The sequence below is a fragment of the Littorina saxatilis genome, linkage group LG4, assembly GCF_037325665.1.
Source record: "Littorina saxatilis isolate snail1 linkage group LG4, US_GU_Lsax_2.0, whole genome shotgun sequence".
NCBI lineage: Eukaryota > Metazoa > Mollusca > Gastropoda > Littorinimorpha > Littorinidae > Littorina > Littorina saxatilis.
In genome coordinates this window covers 34,702,142-34,726,104 of record NC_090248.1, presented here as the reverse complement: position 1 = coordinate 34,726,104, position 23,963 = coordinate 34,702,142, and the positions used below count along the sequence as shown (strand labels likewise).

The 23,963-nt window shown below is 43.3% G+C and overlaps 1 protein-coding gene across 1 annotated transcript in view; it reads right to left on the bottom strand.

Annotated features, from left to right (window-relative positions):
• Positions 1-23,963, bottom strand: part of LOC138965574 (voltage-dependent calcium channel subunit alpha-2/delta-3-like) — a 315,504-nt gene that overhangs the window by 31,554 nt on the left and 259,987 nt on the right. The window contains exons 5-18 of the mRNA XM_070337759.1: positions 17,994-18,192; positions 14,745-14,876; positions 13,136-13,196; positions 12,017-12,167; positions 10,911-11,075; positions 8,068-8,181; positions 7,608-7,686; positions 7,334-7,383; positions 5,914-6,084; positions 5,530-5,592; positions 5,005-5,094; positions 4,386-4,460; positions 1,307-1,408; positions 921-998 (exon numbers count right to left, since the gene is read on the bottom strand). Coding sequence (XP_070193860.1) covers positions 921-998; positions 1,307-1,408; positions 4,386-4,460; positions 5,005-5,094; positions 5,530-5,592; positions 5,914-6,084; positions 7,334-7,383; positions 7,608-7,686; positions 8,068-8,181; positions 10,911-11,075; positions 12,017-12,167; positions 13,136-13,196; positions 14,745-14,876; positions 17,994-18,192 — 1,530 coding nt within the window. The remainder of the gene's footprint in view (positions 1-920; positions 999-1,306; positions 1,409-4,385; positions 4,461-5,004; positions 5,095-5,529; positions 5,593-5,913; positions 6,085-7,333; positions 7,384-7,607; positions 7,687-8,067; positions 8,182-10,910; positions 11,076-12,016; positions 12,168-13,135; positions 13,197-14,744; positions 14,877-17,993; positions 18,193-23,963) is intronic.

Below are 23,963 nucleotides of genomic sequence, written 5' to 3'. Positions count from 1 at the left end.
GATGTCACCCTTATCTCTCCCGTGCAAATTCCCACGGATATAACATGTCTCACATTCACCGTGTCCCACAACATTACCACTATACCAACGTAAGCACAAACAAAACAAACATTAGACAAAGACATCTACCCAGCCACAGCAATTCGAAAACAATAATTCACCCGCCAAGTCAATAACACAAGCTCAACTTACAACCGCCGGTTGATGCGAGCACTCGCGCCGCCAATACGTCTGCGACCGTACCGTTGTCTCTCACGGGTAGTACTAACTCAAAACCGGGCCTATTTCGTTGACGGGGTGCCAACGTGTATTCGTACACCGCTGACCCGGACTATATTAATTCCTTTACTTGCTAAATAGCCTATAGATACGCTATAATATAATTTATGCATTACATTATATTACCTTACCAGGTGAGATGAACATTATTTAGACTGCACTACTGTGCCCAACACATATTAACAGACTTTTGTTTTCTGCAGCTTGACCTGGTTTGTTCACCGCGCGTTACCGGGTGACTATAGCCCGTTCCACGATTCGGACACAACCTTGCAAACATATGCGATGTTACAGGCATAACGCACCTCAAACCAACATGCATACATTCCACAATAATGTTTGGACTCCAATAATTTGTGTTGCAAATAGCACAATTATTATATACACTCAAACATATAACAATTACATCATTTCGTCCCTGTACAAAATCCTGTTTAAGCTTCTTCTGCAGCTCTAAAAACTCGGGTTGTGACAGTAATACAACGGAGTCTTGCATGCTAGCAGTACATGTATTGTTGAGACTGCAATTAATGAGATACACAAACAAGAAAGACTATTCGTCAAGCAACCAATGTTCATGGGCAACAACCAAGCTATGAAACATACAAACAACAATTTAGATTTTGAGTTGCAGTACTTACCAAGCCGTCAAAATGTGTCAGCACCGTCTGTGTTGTATTATGACCCCCTTCCAGTGCTGTCAGTAGGTACTGACGCAGCTGTATCAAAAAAGACAAATACACAAATCAGTGAAGGTTTCACATTCAAACCCTTAAACAGCCCTCACAATCCAGACGCAGGAGGGGTAAGGGTGGGAGTGTAGGGGTGGGAAGAGTAACATTCCTGGGAAAAGGCACCCAAAATACGAGTAAGGTCAATCACTTAACCACAGATGTACTCCAGCACCATGCAAATCATGCCCCCCATACGCACACGCACACACAAACAAACACAGACACACACACACACACACACACACACACACACACACACACACCACCACCACCTTCATTTAAGCCAAACTAACCGGGTGTTCCCTGGTGGCAGTATGACCATGTGGAAGCTCCACCTCTGACAGATCAACACTGTTGTACTTTGGTCTCAGCTCCAGCTTCCCTCCTGTCGTGTACTGCACAGTCACAAACATGCCTCTCTAGACATCGCAATCTACACTTTTTTTTTAATCAAGAAAAACAAAACAAACAAACACAAAACATATCTGCATATGTTCCAAAATCAGGCCGACAAATGTGCACATACAGTAGAACCGTTTTCAACCACAAAGGTTATATCGCGACGGGGAAAGGGAGGAAGATAAGATAGAGCCACTTGTTAATTGTTTCTTGTTCACAAAAGCACTAATAAAAAAAATTGCTCCAGGGGCTTGCAACGTAGTACAATATATGACCTTACTGGGAGAATGCAAGTTTCCAGTACAAAGGACTTAACATTTCTGATGTAGCCAAGTGGCGTACCCCGTCTCTGTGTGTGTGTTATCTCCTGCCCGACCCAGTTGCCTCCCCTGTCTATAGCTATTCCCTCTGTGTGTGTGTGTGCTAGTTACATTGGGTTTACCTTTAAATATTGCCCTTTGTGCTAGGAAGTCCCTAACTTAAAATGGTGAGAAGCAGCAGAGTAACCTCTAACCATCAGTGCCTAATGAGTGACTAAATAATACCTGGTTGTCTTGAAATGTGCACTGCAGACTGGGCCCTCTTCACCCTTTAGCTAGTATTATGTATCAGCTTTGACACTGCTTGTAATCTAATGAGCCTTATCCGGTGTGTGATGCAGACAGGGCCCTCTTCTCCCTTTAGCTAGTGTAACTGCTCGTAATATTTCCGGTGTGTGACACAGGGCTCTCTGCATCTTTAACGATCCCTTTCATTGGGCAGGCATTTTAAGTAGAACAGTAGGGAATCGGAAGTGACCACTGTCGTTAAAAGAGCGAGCATAGAGTAGAACAGACAATGCGATTTGTGATAGTGAGCTGTGCGGTGCTCCTATTGGGTTGTCGTGAACCGGTCTAGCGTGTAGTTTGGCGCGACGTTTGTAATCGGTCGACTTGTGGTTTTGAATTCGTGCTCTTGTGTTTCGCGACTAGCGTCAGCAGCAGATTTTGTGTTTCTTTTACGTGTGCTCACTGAGGAGAATCTTGCCTTCTTCTTTACACTGCTTTCTGGTTACTACCAGAATAATAACCTCTTTTTTCACTGCTTTCTGGTTGCTACCAGAATAATATTGCCTTTTTAATTATACTGCTTTCTGGTTTGCACCAGAAATACATATTGTTTCTGGTTTTACACTAAATACATATTTTCTGGTTCTGTTATTGTTTCTAGCTGATTCTGGTACTGGTAGATATCAGAATTCATAATTGGTATTTCTGGTTATATGTAAGCATTGCTATTTCCTATATTAGAGTTCTGTTATTGTTTCTAATTTATAACTTATAGCATTGTTTCTAGTTGCTACCAAATTTAGCTAAACTGTTTGGAATATTTATGATTTAGATAAGCTACCTGAGTGGTTATTCTTAGTTACATTTTCCTTCAATAAAAGATAAGTTAAGATAAGTTAAAGCAACCTCTGTCTTCGGTGTCTTAATTGTATGCTCCTCTGCCTGTGCTATATATCCTTTCCTTCCACCCGACCTTCCCACATGCACTTACATACTGCTTGACTAAAATCTTTACAAAAATTGACTATATTCTATACAAGAAACACTTAACAAGGGTAAAAGGAGAAACAGAATCTGTTAGTCGCCTCTTACGACATGCTGGGGAGCATAGGGTAAATTCTTCCCCCTAACCCGCGGGGGGCCTTTTTAAGACCCCACAATTTAAGACTTCCTCAAATTAAGACCCTGCTTTCTCTGATGTTCTGTTCATAACCTGTGTGAATTTAGTTGCCTCCATTTTAAGACTCCTTCCCTTTCAAGACCTGTTTTCTCAGATTTGTAAAGGTTTTTGTTTGTTTGTTTGTTTGTTTGCTTAACGCCCAGCCGACCACGAAGGGCCATATCAGGGCGGTGCTGCTTTGACATTTAACGTGCGCCACACACAAGACAGAAGTCGCAGCACAGGCTTCATGTCTCACCCAGTCACATTATTCTGACACCGGACCAACCAGTCCTAGCACTAACCCCATAATGCCGGACGCCAGGCGGAGCAGCCACTAGATTGCCAATTTTAAAATCTTAGGTATGACCCGGCCGGGGTTCGAATCCACGACCTCCCGATCACGGGGCGGACGCCTTACCACTAGGCCAACCGTGCCGGTCATTTGTGACGGTCCTACAAGGGGGGTTCCATTGTACATTAAAAGATACACTGACAAATGTGACCCTCCACCACGGAATGAGTCTCATGTCACCTCGCGCGGTTCTGTGCTAGGCTTAATATAAGTCCGGGGGGTGTCTGGTAACAGTGCGAGGGTCACCTTAGTCACAGACTTATAACTCGAAAAGTTTTCGCTCTTTTGTAAAACGGTTTTCATCACTGGATAGAGCATAAAAAACTCGTTAGAAAGTGTAAAAATATGAAAATCAGGCAAATGTGACATGCGACTCATTCCGTGGTTGAGGGTCACAAATGTTTCTTTTTACTGCCCTTTCATCCTACTTCTCATTTTGTTGTTTGTTAATTGCCTAAAAAGGGAGGTTAATTCCCGTGTACATCAAACAGATACTTATATGTCCCTACAGCTGTAATCATCACAAAAGAAAGCACTCTGCCATGTGTATGTTCTGAAACTTGAATTCAAAAACACATTGTAGGATTACAAAATCCTTTGCTACCTTGTACAAAATATGCCACTCTAAATAGTTCCATGCAGACTCGTTTATCTCATTGTCTCCCAGGTACGTATATACCCGTACCCACTCATAAATTATGGCTCTATCTGACCAGGTGCAGATATATCCTCTCAGACTGTTAGCTTCAGTGGCTTCTTGTAACGTCCACATAACGCCTGCATTCCAGCGTGTTGATACACAGTTACTACACAGTTTCTACAATTCTGAGTGACCTGCTGCAGCACAGCTGGTCTCGGCTAAAAAACACTTGGTCAACATAGGTGGGGTAGAAAGTGTTAAATATACTTACAAAGGGTCTGAAGTCAGGATGGAACAAGATGTAACCATGGTTTGTAACAGCAAAGGCGTAACCATTCACTCCAAGCTGTTGACAAAAGAATGTACGTTTTTCGCTAACCAACTTCAGTGTTTTTCATAGCCTGCAAGTGTTAATTAACGTGACAAACAAATACTTTCTGTCTTGAGACTTGAGTCTTGAGTCTTTCTAAAGCACTTTTCACTGAGCTAGGCTCTTAAACCCACACAAAATGCAGCTTCCACTTTTCCCTCAATACAGAAAGTGTCATTAGATTTATGAAAGCCTCTGGAAACGTGTATTTCATTGTAAATGTTCACATGGACACACTTTGCACAAGTTGACATATCATTATAAATCATACTTACATAAGTACACAAGTACTCTTCATCTGGTTACACTGTATTAAACATTCTCTTTGCAGGGTGCTGTTTGTAACATATATCACTACACTCTAATATGCATTTACTTTAAATTAGCTGATGGTCTATTCTGCAGGGTTCACATGAAAAGCACTTGCTGAATGCTTATAATGATTACTCCCTTTTGAACAACAATTACTTCTCCCTGCTGTATTTACATTAACATCTATCTAATTGTTCGTTCAGCGTACCTGGTAATTAGGGATGACCTTGACGATGTCATTAATCCTGACATCAGTGCCGACTACGCCAAGCAGGTTTTTCTCCGGGTTCTCTTCATCCTTACAGAGAAAGACAACAAACTTAGTCAAAAAGACAGAAACCAATCATCGCTTCTTTAATTTCTTTCTGATAATATTTCTACCCAAGACAATCAAGTAGGTTTGCTTATACGTCAGAAATCAGCAGTGATAAAAGTGTGGCACTCTTATACTGATTTCATTGACTCGACTGAGATGCAATTAAGTTGGTGCTTTCTTCAAAGAATAAAGGGACAATTACTCTGGTGGGGTTAAATTTACCAGTGATCACTGCTCAAGCATTTCCTGTTATGTATGATTCGCACAACGTGACCAAGGCTTGCCTAATGTGGGGTTGACGGTGCTACAAGTGGACTTGTGGTCAAATATGTGACCCCTTCAACAAAACGTTGGTCCACTGTAACGTGCCACGGAGCGGTGTACGGGTGCAGTCATCCAATGCTATCATAAACTTACCACTGTTTTGTTGGTCCGAGGATCAAACACTGGCATGGCAAATGATATCACTAACCCCAGGCCCTGAAATTCAGAGAGAAAAAATAAAATATGATCAGCACAAGAAGTTTCATTTATACAACAGAAATTAGTTGTTGAATAATAATCTCAAATCGGCCTTTAAAAGTGGGGGGGGGGGGGGTGCGTGTGAGCAGACCAGCACACAAGGAAGCAATGAGAATTGCATTACAATGTTCAGGAATATTGCCAGGTTTATTTTCTGTAGCAAATTAGCTGAAATGGCCATCTAAGTCTTTGGCAATTTTAATATATGTTTAAGTGTTTCCCCAGCAGCAGCTAACGCCAAACAATATTCCCGCACAAGCAGCAGCAGCATCCATGTACCTCAAACTTTGCCATCTCTTCATAGGCAGCGTCGATGTGGTTACTCATGTAGGACATGGGGGCCGTGATTATATCTGACTGTGATGTGGGATAGTCCAGGTACACCGCGCTCCACACATGATGGTCCGACTTGTTCTGGGCCAGCGGCCGACTCAGCACCTTGATGTATTGCTGGTGTGTACAGAGAACAAAATCAGTATCAAAAAGACACAGGAGCTGCTGTTGATCGTTGGATTGATGAAAACGGTATCATTACATTTAAGGTGCATAGGGCCTTCAGGCGCTGCAACGCACAGTCACAGTCTGTGATTTGGCTAGAAGCTTGTCCTACCAGACCCTAGCTAGCTAGGATGAAATCTTAGTGTATCCCATTGCATGACTGTCTCGCAAATAGAGCATATTCTAAATGCTGTGTTAGTATTGCAATTAGAGCAATGCTTGTTAGTCTCTTGACCTATTGCTGCATGGCAAGGCTAATTCGCACCCAACTGAAAAATTAACATGTGTCCCATTCCAGGGGACAGAGAATAAAGGTCAGGATTTCTTTGATCAGTCACAGCCATGTGACCCTGTACTGGCAACAACAGGGAAGCGTGACAAATTGGCAGGCACATTGAAAGTGCGGATTGTACGATTCCGACGGGCGCGGTGGCGTGGTGGTAAGACGTCGGCCTCCTAATCGGGAGGTCGTGAGTTTGAATCCTGGTCGCTGCTGCCTGGTGGGTTAAGAGTGGAGATTTTTCCGATCTCCCAGATCAACTTATGTGCAGACCTGCTAGTGACTTAACCCCCTTCGTGTGTACACGCAAGCACAAGGCCAAGTGCGCACGAAAAAGGTCCTGTAATCGTTGTCAGAGTTCGATGGGTTATAGAAACACGAAAATACCCAGCATGCCTCCCCCGAAATCGGCGTATGCTGCCTGAATGGCGGGGTAACAACGGTCATACACGTACAAATCCACTCATGCTAAAAACATGAGTGAACGTGGGAGTCTAAGCCCATGAACGAAGAAGAAGAAGAAGAAGAAGAAGAAGAAGAAGAAGAAGAAGAAGAAGAAGAAGAAGAAGAAGAAGAAGAAGAAGAAGAAGAAGAAGAAGAAGAAGAAGAAGAAGAAGAAGAATTAAGAAGTACGATTCCATTGCAACATATGACCACAGCTTATAACTGCCTTGTACGTGGATTACACAAGAATTGTTCAGTCAAACGTATGGCGAACATATGTCAGCCAATGTAATTCTAGGAAATATAAAATGTTTCATTTTAGTGTCATCCAAAAAAGAAAACATGAAATTGTTATTCAAATGAACTCTAAATATACATAAAAATCTAAAGGTACAAACATTTGCGTTGAAGTTCCTCTGTATACTTTTTTTCTTGCACAGCCGATTCAAAAGTACTGTGCATTGGTTTCAAGCTTACCTGCACATTTTCTTGTACATCCGCCTTGGTTGATATGTGAGTGAATTCACCTGCAACAAACAAGAAAACACAGTTATAATAGTGTCTAACAGTGCTTTCTTCTTATTTCCTTTTTGAGCATTGTAGCAAATTGTTTCTCAGACAACTGTACCAGCAACAATAAAACAAGCATTGTGTTATAATTATACATGTACATGGCCTTCCCAAATACAGTGACTAAACATAAACTAAAGACTGGTGTTGATGCAGTTCAGTGTAACCGCGTGTGTCTTACCTTTGTTGACACAAGCCATCCACTGAACTTTGCGATCATCCGACACCTCCTTGCCAATAAGGTAGGTAAATATCCGTGTCTGGAAAAAGGAGAACAACCAACACAAGACATTTAACCAATAGGATTCATGTTCAGAACGCTTTCAAAAAAGAAGAAAAACCAACAAAAGACATAACCAATAGGATTCACGTACCCAACATTCTAGAAAAAGGCGAAAAACCAACACAAGACATAACCAATAGGATTCCTGTACCCAACGCTCTGGAAATAGGAGAAAAACGAATACAAGGCATAAGCAATAGGATTCATTTTCGGACCGCTGAAGACAAGGAAAAGAAGAAAAAAAATAAAAGGGAGATATAGAGAGATAAGAACATCAGAGAAACCTAACACTAAAAATCTGCACGGAGACAGAAATATGTCCAGGCCAAGAATGATTTGATAAAATACCAATACTTACAGCTTTTTCCGGCCAGTTGGATCTGTTGTAAACGTCGACATAATTCTCTGGTGCCCCGTCAGTGATGATCATGATGGCTTTGTTGCAGATGGACCCCCCTCCCAACATCTCCTCCTGTCGCCATGACAACAACAGTACATTTGAACATTTATCACAAAAAATGTATGTTGGTTTATACACATGTTATGATGAACATACAAGTTCAAATAACACACTGAAACAAAACACCGATCCTCAGTAAAGCAGAAGAAATACACCTTGGTAAAAGGCGTACATAACTTGGACCATTATAATTACTGTGAAAACTTAATAGAACCCAAATTACTAAATACTGGAAGCTAGTTCAACTTAACACTGACCTTTTAAAATTGTACAAAGTAATCAATGATTGATGATACCCCAATCATTTTTATGCCAACGAGTACAATGTATCAACACAATAAAATTAAAAAAACATAATTTGGAGAGAATTTTTGTTTATCATTTCACGAGTATACACTTACATGCACACACACATTTTCTTGAGGTGCACAACAAAAGATTGAGGCTAAAAAATGTCAGCATGAACATGGAACATGCACCCTTTTTTTTCTCCAAACAGTCGAACCCGCCAAGGCAATTTTCACCTCTCAATAAGAACTTACCTGTAGACAACGACCACCCTAAAGGATCCCCAAAGAGTTGATTTTTTACATTTAGTCAAGTTTTGACTAAATGTTTTAACATAGAGGGGGGAATCGAGACGAGGGTCGTGGTGTATGTGTGTGTGTGTGTGTGTGTCTGTGTGTGTGTGTAGAGCGATTCAGACTAAACTACTGGACCGATCCTTATGAAATTTGACATGAGAGTTCCTGGGTATGATATCCCCGGACGTTTTTTTCATTTTTTCGATAAATACTTTTGATGACGTCATATCCGGCTTTTTGTAAAAGTTGAGGCGGCACTGTCACACCCTCATTTTTCAATTAAATTGATTGAAATTTTGGCAAAGCAATCTTCGACGAAGGCAGGGGTTTGGTATTGCATTTCAGCTTTGTGGGTTAAAAACTAATGAGTGAGTTTGGTCATTAAAAATCGGAAACTTGTAATTAAAATTATTGTTTTATTAAACGATCCAAAAACAATTTCATCTTATTTTTCGTCATTTTCTGATTTCAAAAACATATACATATATTATATTTGGATTAAAAACAAGCTCTGAAAATTAAAAATATAAAAATTATGATCAAAATTAAATTTCCGAAATCGATTTAAAAACAATTTCATCTTATTCCTTGTCGGTTCCTGATTCCAAAAACATATAGATATGATATGTTTGGATTAAACACACGCTCAGAAAGTTAAAACAAGAGGCGAAGCCATCAAGGCTCACGTAAGAAATCGACAAACAGTAACACAAACTCAATCACTCCGTCACACATACACACACACACACACACACACACACACACACACACACACACACACACACACAGAAAGAGCATAGGTGAAACTGTGCAAGAAAGCGAGACACTAGATCTAGATCTGTCTGTCTGCATGTAGCCTACTTACAGGGACACGACTGCCAACTAGTCTCGGCCCGCTCAAAATAATAAAATGACCGAGACTTTCAGTACTTTTTTCGCGTGACGTCTAACCCTCTTACGTCATAATGTGACGTCAATGTAATGTGACGTCTTCAAATGTTAGAGTTTCTACCACAGACATACACACGCACGCACGCACATACGCACATACGCACGCACGCACGCACGCACGCACGCACGCACGCACGCACGCACAGACAGACAAAGTTACGATCGCATAGGCTACACTTACGTGAGCCAACGAAGAGAGGTACAGAAAAGCGTGCTATGCAGCACAGCGAAACCACTACCGCGCTAAACAGGCTCGTCAGTTTCACTCCGTTTTGCACAAGCGGCGGACTACGGTCATTGTAAACAAAAATGCAGTGCGTTCAGTTTCATTCTGTGAGTTCCACAGCTTGACTAAATGTAGTAATTTCGCCTTACGCGACTTGTTTTTATTTGTAGCATTCATCTTTTCATAGCGACCACCTGTCGAAAACAACCACTTTTGGTCGGTCGCTTGGGTGGCCATTAAAGACAGGTTAGACTGTACAGTGGAACCCCCCTCTTAAGAACTCTAAAATCCTGAGAAAATTACGGTCTTAATAAGGAGGGAGTCTTAAAATGGGGGTATTAAATTTACAGAGGTTATTTATGAACAAAACATCTGAGAAAACAAGATGTATTTTAGTGCAACTCTCAATTCTTAGCAAATGTGATATGTTTTAGTGTTGTTGTTTTTAAGTGCAATTCTTAATTCTTAGTATATGTGAAGTATTTTATGTCTGTAACCGCCCGACACTGCATGGCAATTTTCCTTGTTTTTATAAGGACAGTAACATTTTGAGTCTCAGTCTTGAGAGGGAGGAAGTCTTAAATTGGGGGTTCTTAAAGGGGGGGGTTCCACTGTATTCACCTTTTCATAGGGACTTCCTGTCTAAAACAACCACTTTTAGTCGGTCGCTTGGGTGGCAGTTCTAGACAGGGTAGACTGTCAGGGCTAACACCCCCAACAAGTGAAAAACCTGAAGGGCCAGGGTCCACGGCGGCAGGGGCAAACAACAGCCTCTCCTGGTACCAAAATGTATGTTATTATGAATTATAAAATAATACACATTTTGCCTCCATCAACCATCGAAACTAAAAAATAATTTTTGTTTTTAAAGTTTTACTTTAAGAAACCAAATTGTCCGGTTTTAAAAGTGTTAAAAAACCAAATTTCTGGCGAGAACCGGAAAGGTGTTAGCCCTGGACTGTACCTCCTTTTAGACGTACCTCTTTAAAGAGCCTGAAAGCCAGCAGCAGGGCCTTGCGCAGGTCGGCGGTGCTCTCGGGCTTGATCTCCATGATCTTGTCCTGGATGCGCCGGATGTTGTCCACGTTGGCTGGCATCATGGTGTCGTTGAAACACGTGTCCACGTATTCTGGCTCTTTGGAATACTGCGCACAAAAAAAGGATGGATACTCAGTTGATCTAGGAAACATAGGGAAGTGAGCGCTCTAAATGCATATGCAGGGATGGCCAAATCGTTCGCCTGATCGCCAGGGGCGAGTACAACATTTGCCGGGCTAGTAAAAAAACGCCTAGCAACTCGCTTGGCTGGCCATGCAGTGGAAAATCTGGTCAAATGCGACCCGTTTGGTTGTCATATTGAGTTTTAAAGCCAAACAAACACTGCAGATGCAGCAACTGTGGTATGTACCGGGCCAGCAAAATGTCTGGTGGGCTAGTGACTTTCTTGAAGTTACTCGCCCGGCTGGCGAGTTAAAATGTTGATTATTGGCCATCCCTCATATGACAATTGTGCAATCGAGTAAGTGAGAATTTTGTGGAATCAATCTTCTAGGTGGTGTGTGCTTTCACAAATCTCATAAAAGAATCCCATCTTTGCCAACTTTTACTCATGCAGTGCATAAGAAAGCGACTGTTCAAGTCAACAACTACTACTCCCGAGGAGCTATATCAGTCAGACAGATTCCTAACCAATCTACAATCGCAAAATCTAACCAGAATTTTCTTGCTAAAAATTGGGTACTTTTTGTCCTCAAAAAATGAAACTAATCAGCAAAGATATGATCAAATATGGTCATACACACAGAAAACTTTCTGGATAAAACTAATAAAGTCGTCATCTTCTTCTTGTCGATCACACTTATATTGTCAGGCCGGACAGCGAGACGAATAATACTGTCTTCTCCAGGTCTTCCTTTCTGCCGTACAGCTTGCAGTGGAAGGGAAATACAGTTGGCCACACAGTTTTTCTCAGGCCACACAGTTTTTCTCAGGCTCTGTAGGATGGGGCATCTCTGGAGGTCGATGTGTTGAGTGGTCTGATCGTCTAGTCGTCATGAAAATGTAGTGTGTCAAACCAGTGAGTTACCTTGATAATATTGAAATAATCCTCATCGCTGAGCGTGTCGAGAATGGTGGAGACGGTGGTCTGAGCGATGGTGAAGCGTTTGCCCGTCATGCTGCCACTGGTGTCCAACAGGATGATGATGTTCTTGGGGGTGCTGGCTGCCTGGATATACCTGACATGGAAGGGAAAATGGAAGCGTCAATCTTCAATTCTATTTCATTCAATTCAATCAAACTTTATTATCTGAGTGCAACAAACATACATTTTTTCTTTTGGCTTGTGTACGAAAACATCACATAAAAACACACTCTAAGAACATATAGACACATAAAATACACACATAACCCAACGATCATATCCATTCCCGCACTCTCACATACAGACATCGTACATACTCTTGTTTATCCTGTATAACCATCAATACATTATGGTTAATATCGTTGCTTGTCAACTTAATTACAACTCAAAATTGGATATATAAAAAAAGTCTTCTTTAAAATCGATACATAATCTATCGGCCCTCTCAAAAATGTCAACATTTGGTTGCCAATGGGATAAAACCTTGGTCCCAGGCAACCAAAATAAACTTCAGGTCGCCAATTGAACAAGAAGAGTCAGGTGGTAACTATCCTATGTATCTTGGCCTTGAGGCCGATCTTTGAACTTACTGTTCCAAAACCTCCCCTCCCCCTGTCTTAATTACCACTACTCCAAGTATAAGTCCACTCTCACAATTAACTCCCTATTCACAAGTTCACCTGTACCACACATTTTTCACATACTGTACTAGTCAACTCAACATTAAATCTGCATCTTTCTTTTCCTACTAATTAATGAGCAATGGATGAGCCGGCGATGCAAAAACTTAAGTTTTAAAGACCAGTTATGTGCACACACACACACACATACACACACACACACACACACACACACACACACACACACACACACACACATTCCCTCACACATTCACTCACACAAACGCACACAAACACAAACACACATTCACACAAACATACACAAACACACACACACACACACACAAACGCGCACACACACACACACACACACACACACACACACACACAAACACACACACACACTGCTTGCTGTTTGGAATGTGCAAGAAGCGTGACAAACCATTTCTGCATACGACAGTCAAAGACGTCCACTTTCTCTGGGTCTCGCGGCCACTGCATGCCTACAACACAATGGTCAAGGAGTGAATTGCAGCTTTCTGGCCAGCAGGACAACTCCTGAACCCTTCCTTATCAGCAACCCATACTGAATTCCCTCCCTTTATTCATGAGATCGAGTTTGCAAACAAACAACCATTCAACATCCTCAACATTTTGTTTGCTTCTCCCCGCACAGGGTAGCGTACAATTTGTATACATTTATAAACAGTGTCCTATATGAACAATAGGGGGAAATGTGATCAACGACTTGAATGCATAACGAAGAGTAGAAATGATTTTTTTTTTTTTTTACTTTTGAGCAGGGCATCCTCCAGCTAACGGCATGCACACCCGACACTGTGACAAGAATTCACAATACAGTGAAACACCCCTTTTAAGACACTTCCCCCCCCCCCCCCAATTCTAGACCTCCCCCCTTTCATGACCGTGCTTTTTTCAGACTTTCTGTTCATAACCTCTGTAAATTAATTTACCCCCATTTTAAGACCCTCCTTTTTAAGACCTAAAAGTTCTCAAATACTTTGAGGTCTTAAACAGGGGGGTTCCAGTCTGTACCCTACTCTGACAGTGGTGTCATCTGGAACAAAGGTGCCAAAGATAAGTCTAAAAAAGTCAGTACTTGCAGGGGCGGACGGGGGGGGGGGGGGGGGCACAGGGGGCACGTGCCCCCCCCCCCCCCCGAAAAAAAAAAAAAAAAAAAAGAAGAAGAAAAAAACCAGATTTTTCTATGCTGATTTTATGACCATTTCTAAGTTCTAATGGCACCAGATGGCACCATTTTGCTTCTTTGGGCAAATTTTTTTTCCAGGGGGGGGGGGGGCATGCCCCCGGACCCCCCTAGCAAATTCGGGCGCTTCGCGCCCATCACATTCACTTTCGATTCAAAGTGCCCCCCCCCCTTACAAAGCAACTGATCCGCCCCTGACTTGGTAAAAGATGGAGTAAACAGGGAGTGACTGCATGCGAGATGATAAACTAATATATTAGGTATTACTCTTGGTAAAAGATGATTTTTGGTGTGTGTCCAAGTGGAGGGATGGTTTTATCCCGAGTTTGTTTGTTTGTTTGTTTGTTTGTTTGTTTGCTTAACGCCCAGCCAACCACGAAGGGCCATATCAGGGCGGTGCTGCTTTGACATATAACGTGCGCCACACACAAGACAGAAGTCGCAGCACAGGCTTCATGTCTCACCCAGTCACATTATTCTGACACCGGACCAACCAGTCCGAGCACTAACCCCATAATGCCAGACGCCAGGCGGAGCAGCCACTAGATTGCCAATTTTAAAGTCTTAGGTATGACCCGGCCGGGGTTCGAACCCACGACCTCCCGATCACGGGGCGGACGCCTTACCACTAGGCCAACCGTGCCGGTTTTATCCTGAGTACAAGCCTGGACACATCTGAGACGATGCACCCAATCGTTTATTTGGGAAGGAGCGTGTCTTTAATGTAAATAATCTACAATGCACAAAAAGCTACTTTTTTCCACTTCTTCCAGATCTGCCTCATATCTATCTATACTCCTGCATCTTTTGCGTCCATACCTACCTGGGTATATCCTGAAGAATCCATCCGAGCTGCAGAAATACTGCCACCCGAGTGTAGGGGACTGCAAGCTGTTGTTTCTGAACTGTTCCGTCAGGTTCTCTGTCCACGACACTCCGTGAAGTATCCTGTTGGCTGCAATACAAACACACACCATTGTCACTTCCAGGGATCGTGTAAACCGTTTCTGAGACAACTAGTTAAATCCTTGATACAATGATAGCGAATGCACAGTTGTTAACAAACTTCCAAAGATTAAATATATGATAGTGAGTGCACTTTTTAACTTCCAAAAAAGAGAAAGTGCGGTAAGTAACACATTAACATATGCACATAGAGACACAGAGCGACAGAGACAGACAGATAAAGCAGCATATTTGTATTTGAGAGTATAATTACTGTAGTAGGTGTAAAAATAACCACCTCCAGCAGCATGATTTCCCATGAAATTGGGTCCGATCGGTGCAGTATCTACTCCGCAAACACAGAAACAGTTCCTCTGGGAATATCAATTCCAAAAACAGCACCAAATCCGCGATACAAATCTATCCTATTTTCTTGTGAAACTAGACAGAGCTGGCTATAACATGCAACCAGAAAGAAAGAAAAGTTCACAAATTTGCTTCAAAAAAAGTTCAGACATGGCTAGCTGCCAAAAATAACATTAACAACCTTTATCCGTACAATCCCCTTGATGTATTGAGTTCCAAAATTAGCTCTCTAACATAACAAAGATTATCCTAATTCTCCTGTAGCCTGGAATAAGAGATGAAGCCAGCTACAAAATCCCATGAGAAAAAAAGAAACTGTTGAGAAAGTGCCAAAACATGCACAAATTTTTCCCAAAACGTTCCCCTGAATGACATGCAGTTCAAAGAAGCAATTTCAATGCCTGACGTCCGTTTTGTACAGGCATTAGTATAATGCTAGGAAGTTGCTTTGCCAGTAGACCAGAGTGTCTATGAAGCCATTCCATTTGTGCTACATTGGAACCCCCCCCCCCCCTTTTTAAGACCCCACAATTTAAGAATCCCTCATTTTTTACGACGGTTTTTTTCTCCAGACTTTCAGTTCATAACCTCTGAAAAATGACCCCCATTTTAAGACTCCCTCCTCTTTAAGACCCGACATTTCTCAGATTTGTTAAGGTCTTCAAAGGGAGGTTCCACTGTAGTAAACTAAGAATTCATACAACGGGTTGACATGAAAAGAATCGTCAGTGAACGATGTGGGATTGACAGCCTAATGCAGCCGCCATGTTATCACGTGTGCAAGCACCTCCAGAGAGATGTGCTTGTCTATGTTCACCAGTTCCCAGCATTCCTTGCTGAGAGCAGTCCCCGAGAACTACTCTTCCCCAGCTTAACTCGCATTTAACCTAGCTATCTCACAGCTTAGAAAACAGCCTGCTTTGCTGATCCAACATCTCTTCCAAAGTTCAGCTTTTTTTTGTTAGCTATTTCCTATTTTCTTTTTTTAGAAAGCCTTGTAAAACATGAGATGAGGTGACAGAGGTCTTCCCCCAGCAGATTGTTCAGACAGTGTCTATGAAGCCACAGAATACACTGTACCCGGAGCAATTCCCTTGAGATATCACTTCCAGTAGCTGCACTCTATCTGCCATAACTTTGAACGGCATCCCCGATCCATCTGGGACAGCAGGAAAGCCATTGCCGCGGAAACTGGGAAACTCGCTGCCAGGAAACGGCTAGCCAACCAAAGCATCATTTTTCATGCCCTCTCTCTCCCCACAGGAATATCTGTCACACGATTTGCATAAAGCTACGCCCCTTTGCGTGATCGACATAAAACGATTCCCCCTGGACAGCATATACAGAACCCTCCCACCCCCCAAGTCAAAATTACCGACAGACGGAAGAATAAGGGCTTTGGGAGGTATATACGTCAATATTTCTTTTCAGTTTGATGTCTTTTTGTAATGCTTTCTTTGCCATTATCAGATGCATTGTGGCAGTCCATGGGGATTTAAGACACAGGGAGAGAGAGAGTAATTATGCATGTGTGCATCTGTGTTATGTTGTTCTGTGTTATGTTGTGTGCCTGTGGGCCTGTGTGTGTGTGTGTGTGTGGGGTGTGTGTGTGGGGGGCGTGTGCGTCTTTGTGTGTGCGTGTGCGTCTGTGTGTGTGTGTGTGTGTGTGTGTGTGTGCGTGCGTGTGTGTGTGTGTGTGTGTGTACGTACGTGCATGATCATCAGTGCATATGTACAAGCATTTGAAAGATAGACATGAGACTGAAAGTTTGAGTGATATAATCTACCATGCATTTCTGTGTATGCAAGCAATTACAAGGACAGGAACGTCTTAATTAATGTACTTATCACACAAAGAACAGCATCCCATCACTCACAGAACAGTATCCCATCACTCACAGAACAGTATCCCATCACTAACAGAACAGTATCCCATCACCCACAGAGCAGTATCCCATCACCCACAGAGCAGTATCCCATCACTCACAGAGCAGCATCCCATTTCCCACAGAACAGCATCCCATCACCCACAGAACAGTATCCCATCACCCACAGAACAGTATCCCATCACCCACAGAGCAGTATCCCATCACCCACAGAACAGTATCCCATCACCCACAGAACAATATCCCATCACCCACAGGGCAGTATCTCATCACCCACAGAACAGTATCCCATCACCCACAGAGCAGTATCCCATCACCCACAGAACAGTATCCCATCACTCACAGAGCAGCATCCCATCACCCACAGAGCAGTATCCCATCACCCACAGAACAATATCCCATCACCCACAGAGCAGCATCCCATCACCCACAGAACAGTTTCCCATCACCAACAGAGCAGTATCCCATCACCCACAGAACAGTATCCCATCACCCACAGAACAGTATCCCATCACCCACAGAGCAGCATCCCATCACCCACAGAGCAGTATCCCATCACCCACAGAACAGTATCCCATTACCCACAGAACAGTATCCCATCACTCACTGACAGAGCAGTATCCCATCACACACAGAGCAGTATCCCATCACTCACACAGCAGCATCCCATCACCCACAGAGCAGCATCCCATTACCCACAGAGCAGTGTCCCATCACCCACAGAGCAGTATCCCATTACCCACAGAACAATATCCCATCACCCACAGAGCAGCATCCCATCACCCACAGAGCAGCATCCCATCACCAACAGAGCAGTATCCCATCACCCACAGAGCAGTATCCCATCACCCACAGAACAGTATCCCAGCACTCACACTTATCGTAAATGTTGGTAGGTACGTGCACGGTGCTGAAATTGGTGTTAAGGTTGAGGTTTTCGCTGCCAAAGTGCCACGTCTTGTCTGTCTGCAGGTAGTCTATGGTTCCCTTGATCTTGGGCCGAACCTCATTCTCTGTGGATTCGAACTCGCTGTTGGTGATCACCACCTTCTTGGCGTTGTAGTAATTCACATCCTGCAATTCAAACAGAGGAAATAGCAGCAGTTAGTCATGTTGGTTTGGATTTGCATTGCCAGGATGTGCGTGATTGTGAAGCTTCTAGGCTTTGATCAACTCTGTAGCTGGTTCGAAAATATCAAAATATTGATTGATTTGATGTGTTTACAGACTCACTGGAACATGCACGTCTACATGCACACACACATACAAACGAAGACATACAAGTCTTTCTCAGTCCACAACAGACGAAACAACAGCATCATTTAATATTGGCAGGGTGATGTACATGCATGTTTAAGTTATAATCGTTTACAGGCAGGCTGGGTGTGTTAAAGAAATATTCCATTGAATGTTACATTTTAATAGACAATAAAGCGTCGTTAATGTTATTGTTATTGTTATTATATTTATCACAGTCACTATCTCCCCTCCTCCACTTTGCCTACCCGACCGGGTGGCCTGAGACACAACAATGCAAGGTGAACTACATCATACTGCTATGTGGAGCTCACTCCAACACACTTCCACTATCTCCTGTGCCTGGCAAAGTTCCCGAACTTAAGCACAGCTACTACAAAGACAATCCAAATCAAGCAAGGAAAGCAGCCAGCATGCTTAACATCCAATGAAAATCGTAGTAACCACAACACAATAAATCAACCAGAAAATATCATAGACAGCAGTGGCGGATTTAGGGGGGCACCTTCAGGGGGGAAAAAAAGAGAGAGAGAGAGAGGGAGAGAGAGATCGAGAGAGAGAAAGAGAGAGAGAGAAAGAGAGAGAGAGAGAGAGAGAGAGAGAGAGAGAGAGAGAGAGAGAGAGAGAGAGAGAGAGATGATTAAATGACAGTTTCTGAGCTCAGGTGGCCCTAGATTGCAGCATTTTGCTTCCTTGAAAAAAAAGCAATTCCGGGGAGGCATGCCCCCGGACCCCCCTAGCATGTTCGGGCGCTTCGCGCCATCTATTAGGGCGCAATGCGCCCTCAATTCAGGCGCTTTGCGCCTTCAAGTTTGTGCAAAAAAGTTTGGGTGGGATAGGCCCTCCCTTCCTTTAGATCTTGGATCCGCCCTTGGACAGACAGACAGACAAACAGAGACATAGAAACACACACACACACACACACACACACACACACACACACACACACACACACACACACACACACAGAGTCTTGCTCTACACCCCCTCGCTTTGACAATAGATGGACAGACATATACGCATCTTCGTCCTACACTTTCTTCCTTTGTAAGCCTTCACAGCAGAAACCTAATTTCAAATTCTAGTTTCCCCTCAATTACAATGCAAAGAGGGTTCTACTGTATACAATTAAACATGTACTCCCGTAGACTCTAGAACTGCTTTCAGCCCTAGCACTGTGTCCAAAGTGGGAACTCTTCTTGTCCCTGCATTGTGTTTCAAGTCAGCGCCTAACAAGATTCTGTGGATTTCTGCAAGTCTAATCAGACTTTTCTTGGTTAGCTCATTTTTTTGCCGGAGTGCTTACTAGTGTGTTGAGTTCTCTTTGTTCCTAGTTCTCCAATGGATGGTGGTGGTGGTGGTGATGATACGTAGGTGGTGGTGGTACTAAGTAACAGTGACCGGTGTTTTGTAGTTTCTGTTGGTGTTGACACTGTGTCACTGATGATGACTAGAGAGGCAGAGAGGGGTGGGCATCTCTCTGTCTTTCTCTGAGCGCGCACACAAATATGTGTGTGTGTGTGGGTGTGTGTGTGTATGTGAGTGCGTGTGTGTGTGTGTGTGTGAGTGTGTGTGTGTGAGTGTGTGTGTGTGTGTGTGTGCGTGCGTGCGTGCGTGTGTGTGTGTGTGTGTGTGTGTGCGTGTGTACGTGCGTGCGTGTGTGAGTGTGCGTGCGTGTTTGTGTATGTTTGTGTGTGTGTGTGATGAATAAATCAATAATCCTTTTGAGTGATAACGGTTCAATGTTATGCTGGATGATTCATATGAACTTTATGGAAACATTTCTGACACTCTCTTTGAATCAAAGCACTTATTATTGTCTTTCAATCAAAGAACAATTCGTCTTATATCAAGGGCTACTCCCTCTCCACCTCGAACGCTCTAATCTTAGCCCAAACCCTCCCTTATTGATCTGTTCAAACAACCAAATATCCGAGAAAGAATAAAACGGATGCAATCAGATAAGAATTCTGGGTCAAACGCACTTCTCCGACACCCCACCCCCCCCTTCTCTCACTCTCCATCTCCATCTCTCTTTCTCTTTCATCCCCCCCCCCCACACACACACACATACAACCATAATCCGTTGATCTCTCTCTCTCTCTCTCTCTCTCTCTCTCTCTCTCTCTCTCTCTCTCTCTCTCTCTCTCTCTCTCTCTCTCTCTCTCTCTCTCTCGCTCTCTCTCTCATCAAATCTAATTCCCCAGTGACCACTGCCTTCACATGGTGCCGAAATATGGAACTCTGACAAACAAAAAATAAATATAACAAAGACCAAACAAAATAATCTGTGACAGATAAGGACGATAACACGTTTATCTTCCAACTCCCTCCCTTTCAATTCCCAGGTTACCCCAGCGTCCATCGGGTGACATAAATTTCAGGAAAAAGATGTGCTCTCAGATACCCAAAGGCAGCGGCTTTCCATCTTCTGGGTGCTACATACTTCGAGAACTCCCTTGAGGCTAGGAAACGTGCTAGTATAAAAAATGTTATTGAGAAATCCTTGACGGTATCAGGCGAGGACAAACAATTGTGTCGCTGGAGACCGGGGACAATGGATCGATTCGGGGTTAGGACATGACATTTTGTGCACGGGACAGTAAATATTGAGCAACACTCTTCCGAAATTCTTCATGACATTTGCTGGATTTTTACACAAAGATTGTTTTCCAATATGCCGCATGAACGTTCTGACGCTGCGATAGTCACAATACTATCCCCCCCCCCCTTATCCTCATTTCAGTAATTTGTCTTCACACTATCACCGTTAAATCCATCAAATGCTACTGCACACAAAAACTGATCATCTACACACATAAACGCTATTTCCATCCAAAACACACACACACCCATCACCTTCAATCTACACCCCCTCCTCCCCCACCGCCCCCTCCTGATCAACTGTCCACCCATCCGGGTTCTTTCCACCTCTCGTTCCACACACTACTAAGACAATGCAATCCATCACACGCAAGAGATAAGGGGCCAGAATGACAGGACGCTATCTGCTTCACAGCCATCCTCGCACTTTACAACACCTCCACATCCTGTTCACATCATCCACCCCACAGATACGGCCAATCACTGTTTCCAGTACCTCCACACCCTGTTCACATCATCCACCACAGAGATACGGCTTTAATGCTGTTTCCAGCACCTCCACACCCTGTTCACATCATCCACCCCAGAGATACGGCCAATGCTGTTTCCAGCACCTCCACACCCTGTTCACATCACCCACCCCAGAGATACGGCCAATGCTGGTTCCAGCACCTCCACACCCTGTTCACATCATCCACCCCACAGATACGGGCAATGCTGTTTCCAACACGTCCACACCCTGTTCACATCACCCACCCCAGAGATACGGCCAATGCTGTTTCCAAACACTCCTCCGAAATGGGCGTATGCTGCAGTAATAGCGGGGTTAAAACGGTCATACACGTAAAAATACACTCGTGCAAAAACATGAGTGGACGTGGTAGTTCCAGCCCATGAACGATGAAGAAGAAGAAGAGAAGTTTCCAAACAGAAAATCTGGATATCAATGCAAAACAGCAGGTCGGTTTTCAAGCAACGTACGGGTTTGTTTGTTTGTTTGTTTGCTTAACGCCCAGCCGACCACGAAGGGCCATATCAGGGCGGTGCTGCTTTGACATATAACGTGCGCCACACACAAGACAGAAGTCGCAGCACAGGCTTCGTGTCTCACCCAGTCACATTATTCTGACACCGGACCAACCAGTCCGAGCACTAACCCCATAATGCCAGACACCAGGCGGAGCAGCCACTAGATTGCCAATTTTAAAGTCTTAGGTATGACCCGGCCGGGGTTCGAACCCACGACCACCCGATCACGGGGCGGACGCCTTACCACAAGGCCAACCGTGCCGGTTTAACGTACGGGCGACTCTAGACTTAACATGACATTCAACCTCCATCTTTTTAGTCCTCGATCATGACTTCGAAGAATGAAAAGGAGAGGTTTTGTCAGGATTACTTAGGTCACACCAGAAACGTGTCGCTACCAAACCCCGACGTCCATTAACATTGTTTGTAAAACTCCTGTTTCTATTTTTCGTGAAAACATCTGGTCACATACCAAATAATAAACAGCATTGCGTCACGCTCATAAGAAACATACCTATCTCAGTGTTAGGCATTTCTGTAGTAAAACTACAGGGGAAGCTACTGTAAGGGTATATATCATGTGTTAGAGAATACAAACTCTCGCGACTCGGACCATCGGAAACCATTGCCACGGTAACGTATGCAAAACTGCCGATCTCGTTTATTGAGTTGGGCACTATTTCTTTATGATACAGGAAGACTTGTTTTGTGAATGTGAAAGTATGCAAAAGCTCTTTGTGGGTTGTTACGCAGTTTTGCTGATTGAAAATGTTGCTGTCAGCTCTTTATCTCACGTTTACCCAGCTCTCACCGCTCGAGATAGGCAGTTTGCAACTCATAACTAAAATGAGATAGGCAGATTGTTCAGAAAACAAAGAAAGTTGTTTGCTTTTTTCCCAAAACATCAAAACATATGACACAGGCAATTATATCTTATGAGCGTGACGATTGGTGATCTCTATGCACAGTTGAAATTTTTTTGTATGATGTTTTTTCGTGCAAGCCACAAGTGGCATTTTAAGAATTTAACTTATAAATAATACTCACGCCAATTCATGTACCCAGATAGTTGTTACGCCGGACTTTATATACAGAAACTCAACTTCGCGTGAGGGTACGCTGACTTTAATTAAATTATTTATTAGCATTTTGTCAAAGGTACATTCGAAATATGTACACATACACTACTAAGTACCCCAGCGACTCACGAGTGTAATCTGAACTGAAATATATAATTAAGCTGTCTTGCTTCAAGGTATAAAATCCGGCGTAACAACTTTCTGTGTACATATATCGGCGCAAAGCATCTCCGTCCTACGTCAACGCTCGACAAAAGACAGACTTTTTTTTATCTTCTGCTGGCCTGTTCATTAAATTAGAGTCTTCCTGTCAATAAAAACTACCTGAATTGAAGGGATAATTGCGATGTCCCTCGTCACCTCTCCCCTCCCCCCCAACCCCTGCCCGCCTAAGAGGCCATTCTATCTCTAATGGCGCAAACGATCCAACACCGCCAGGAGCCGAACCAAACAAAAATCAAACAAAAAACCCTTCAGGACTGTGACACGACAGTGCAACTCCGAACCTCCCCTCTCGCCCTATTAATTTCCGTTTCGACAACTTTGCACAGTTCACAGCTCTTAGCCAATGTTGATTCCAGGCTTAGAGGACAATAGGTCAGTCGGACTTGGATTAAAAATATGTGTTGGTCCAAATGTCCTGGATAACACCCCATCCCCCCTAACATAAACACACACTCTCTCTCTCTCTCTCTCTCTCTCTCTCTCTCTCTCTCTCTCTCTGCGGCTTGTCCTTGACTTGACCCCCACCCCATCCCGCCCCAGTCATCACTTCTTCCTACTCCCAGCCTTAGCCTCTTCTGTAACATGTCGCCCCGAAAACTCCCATGAGGAAATTAAATCTCAAATGGCGTGAACAAACCAACACCACCAGGA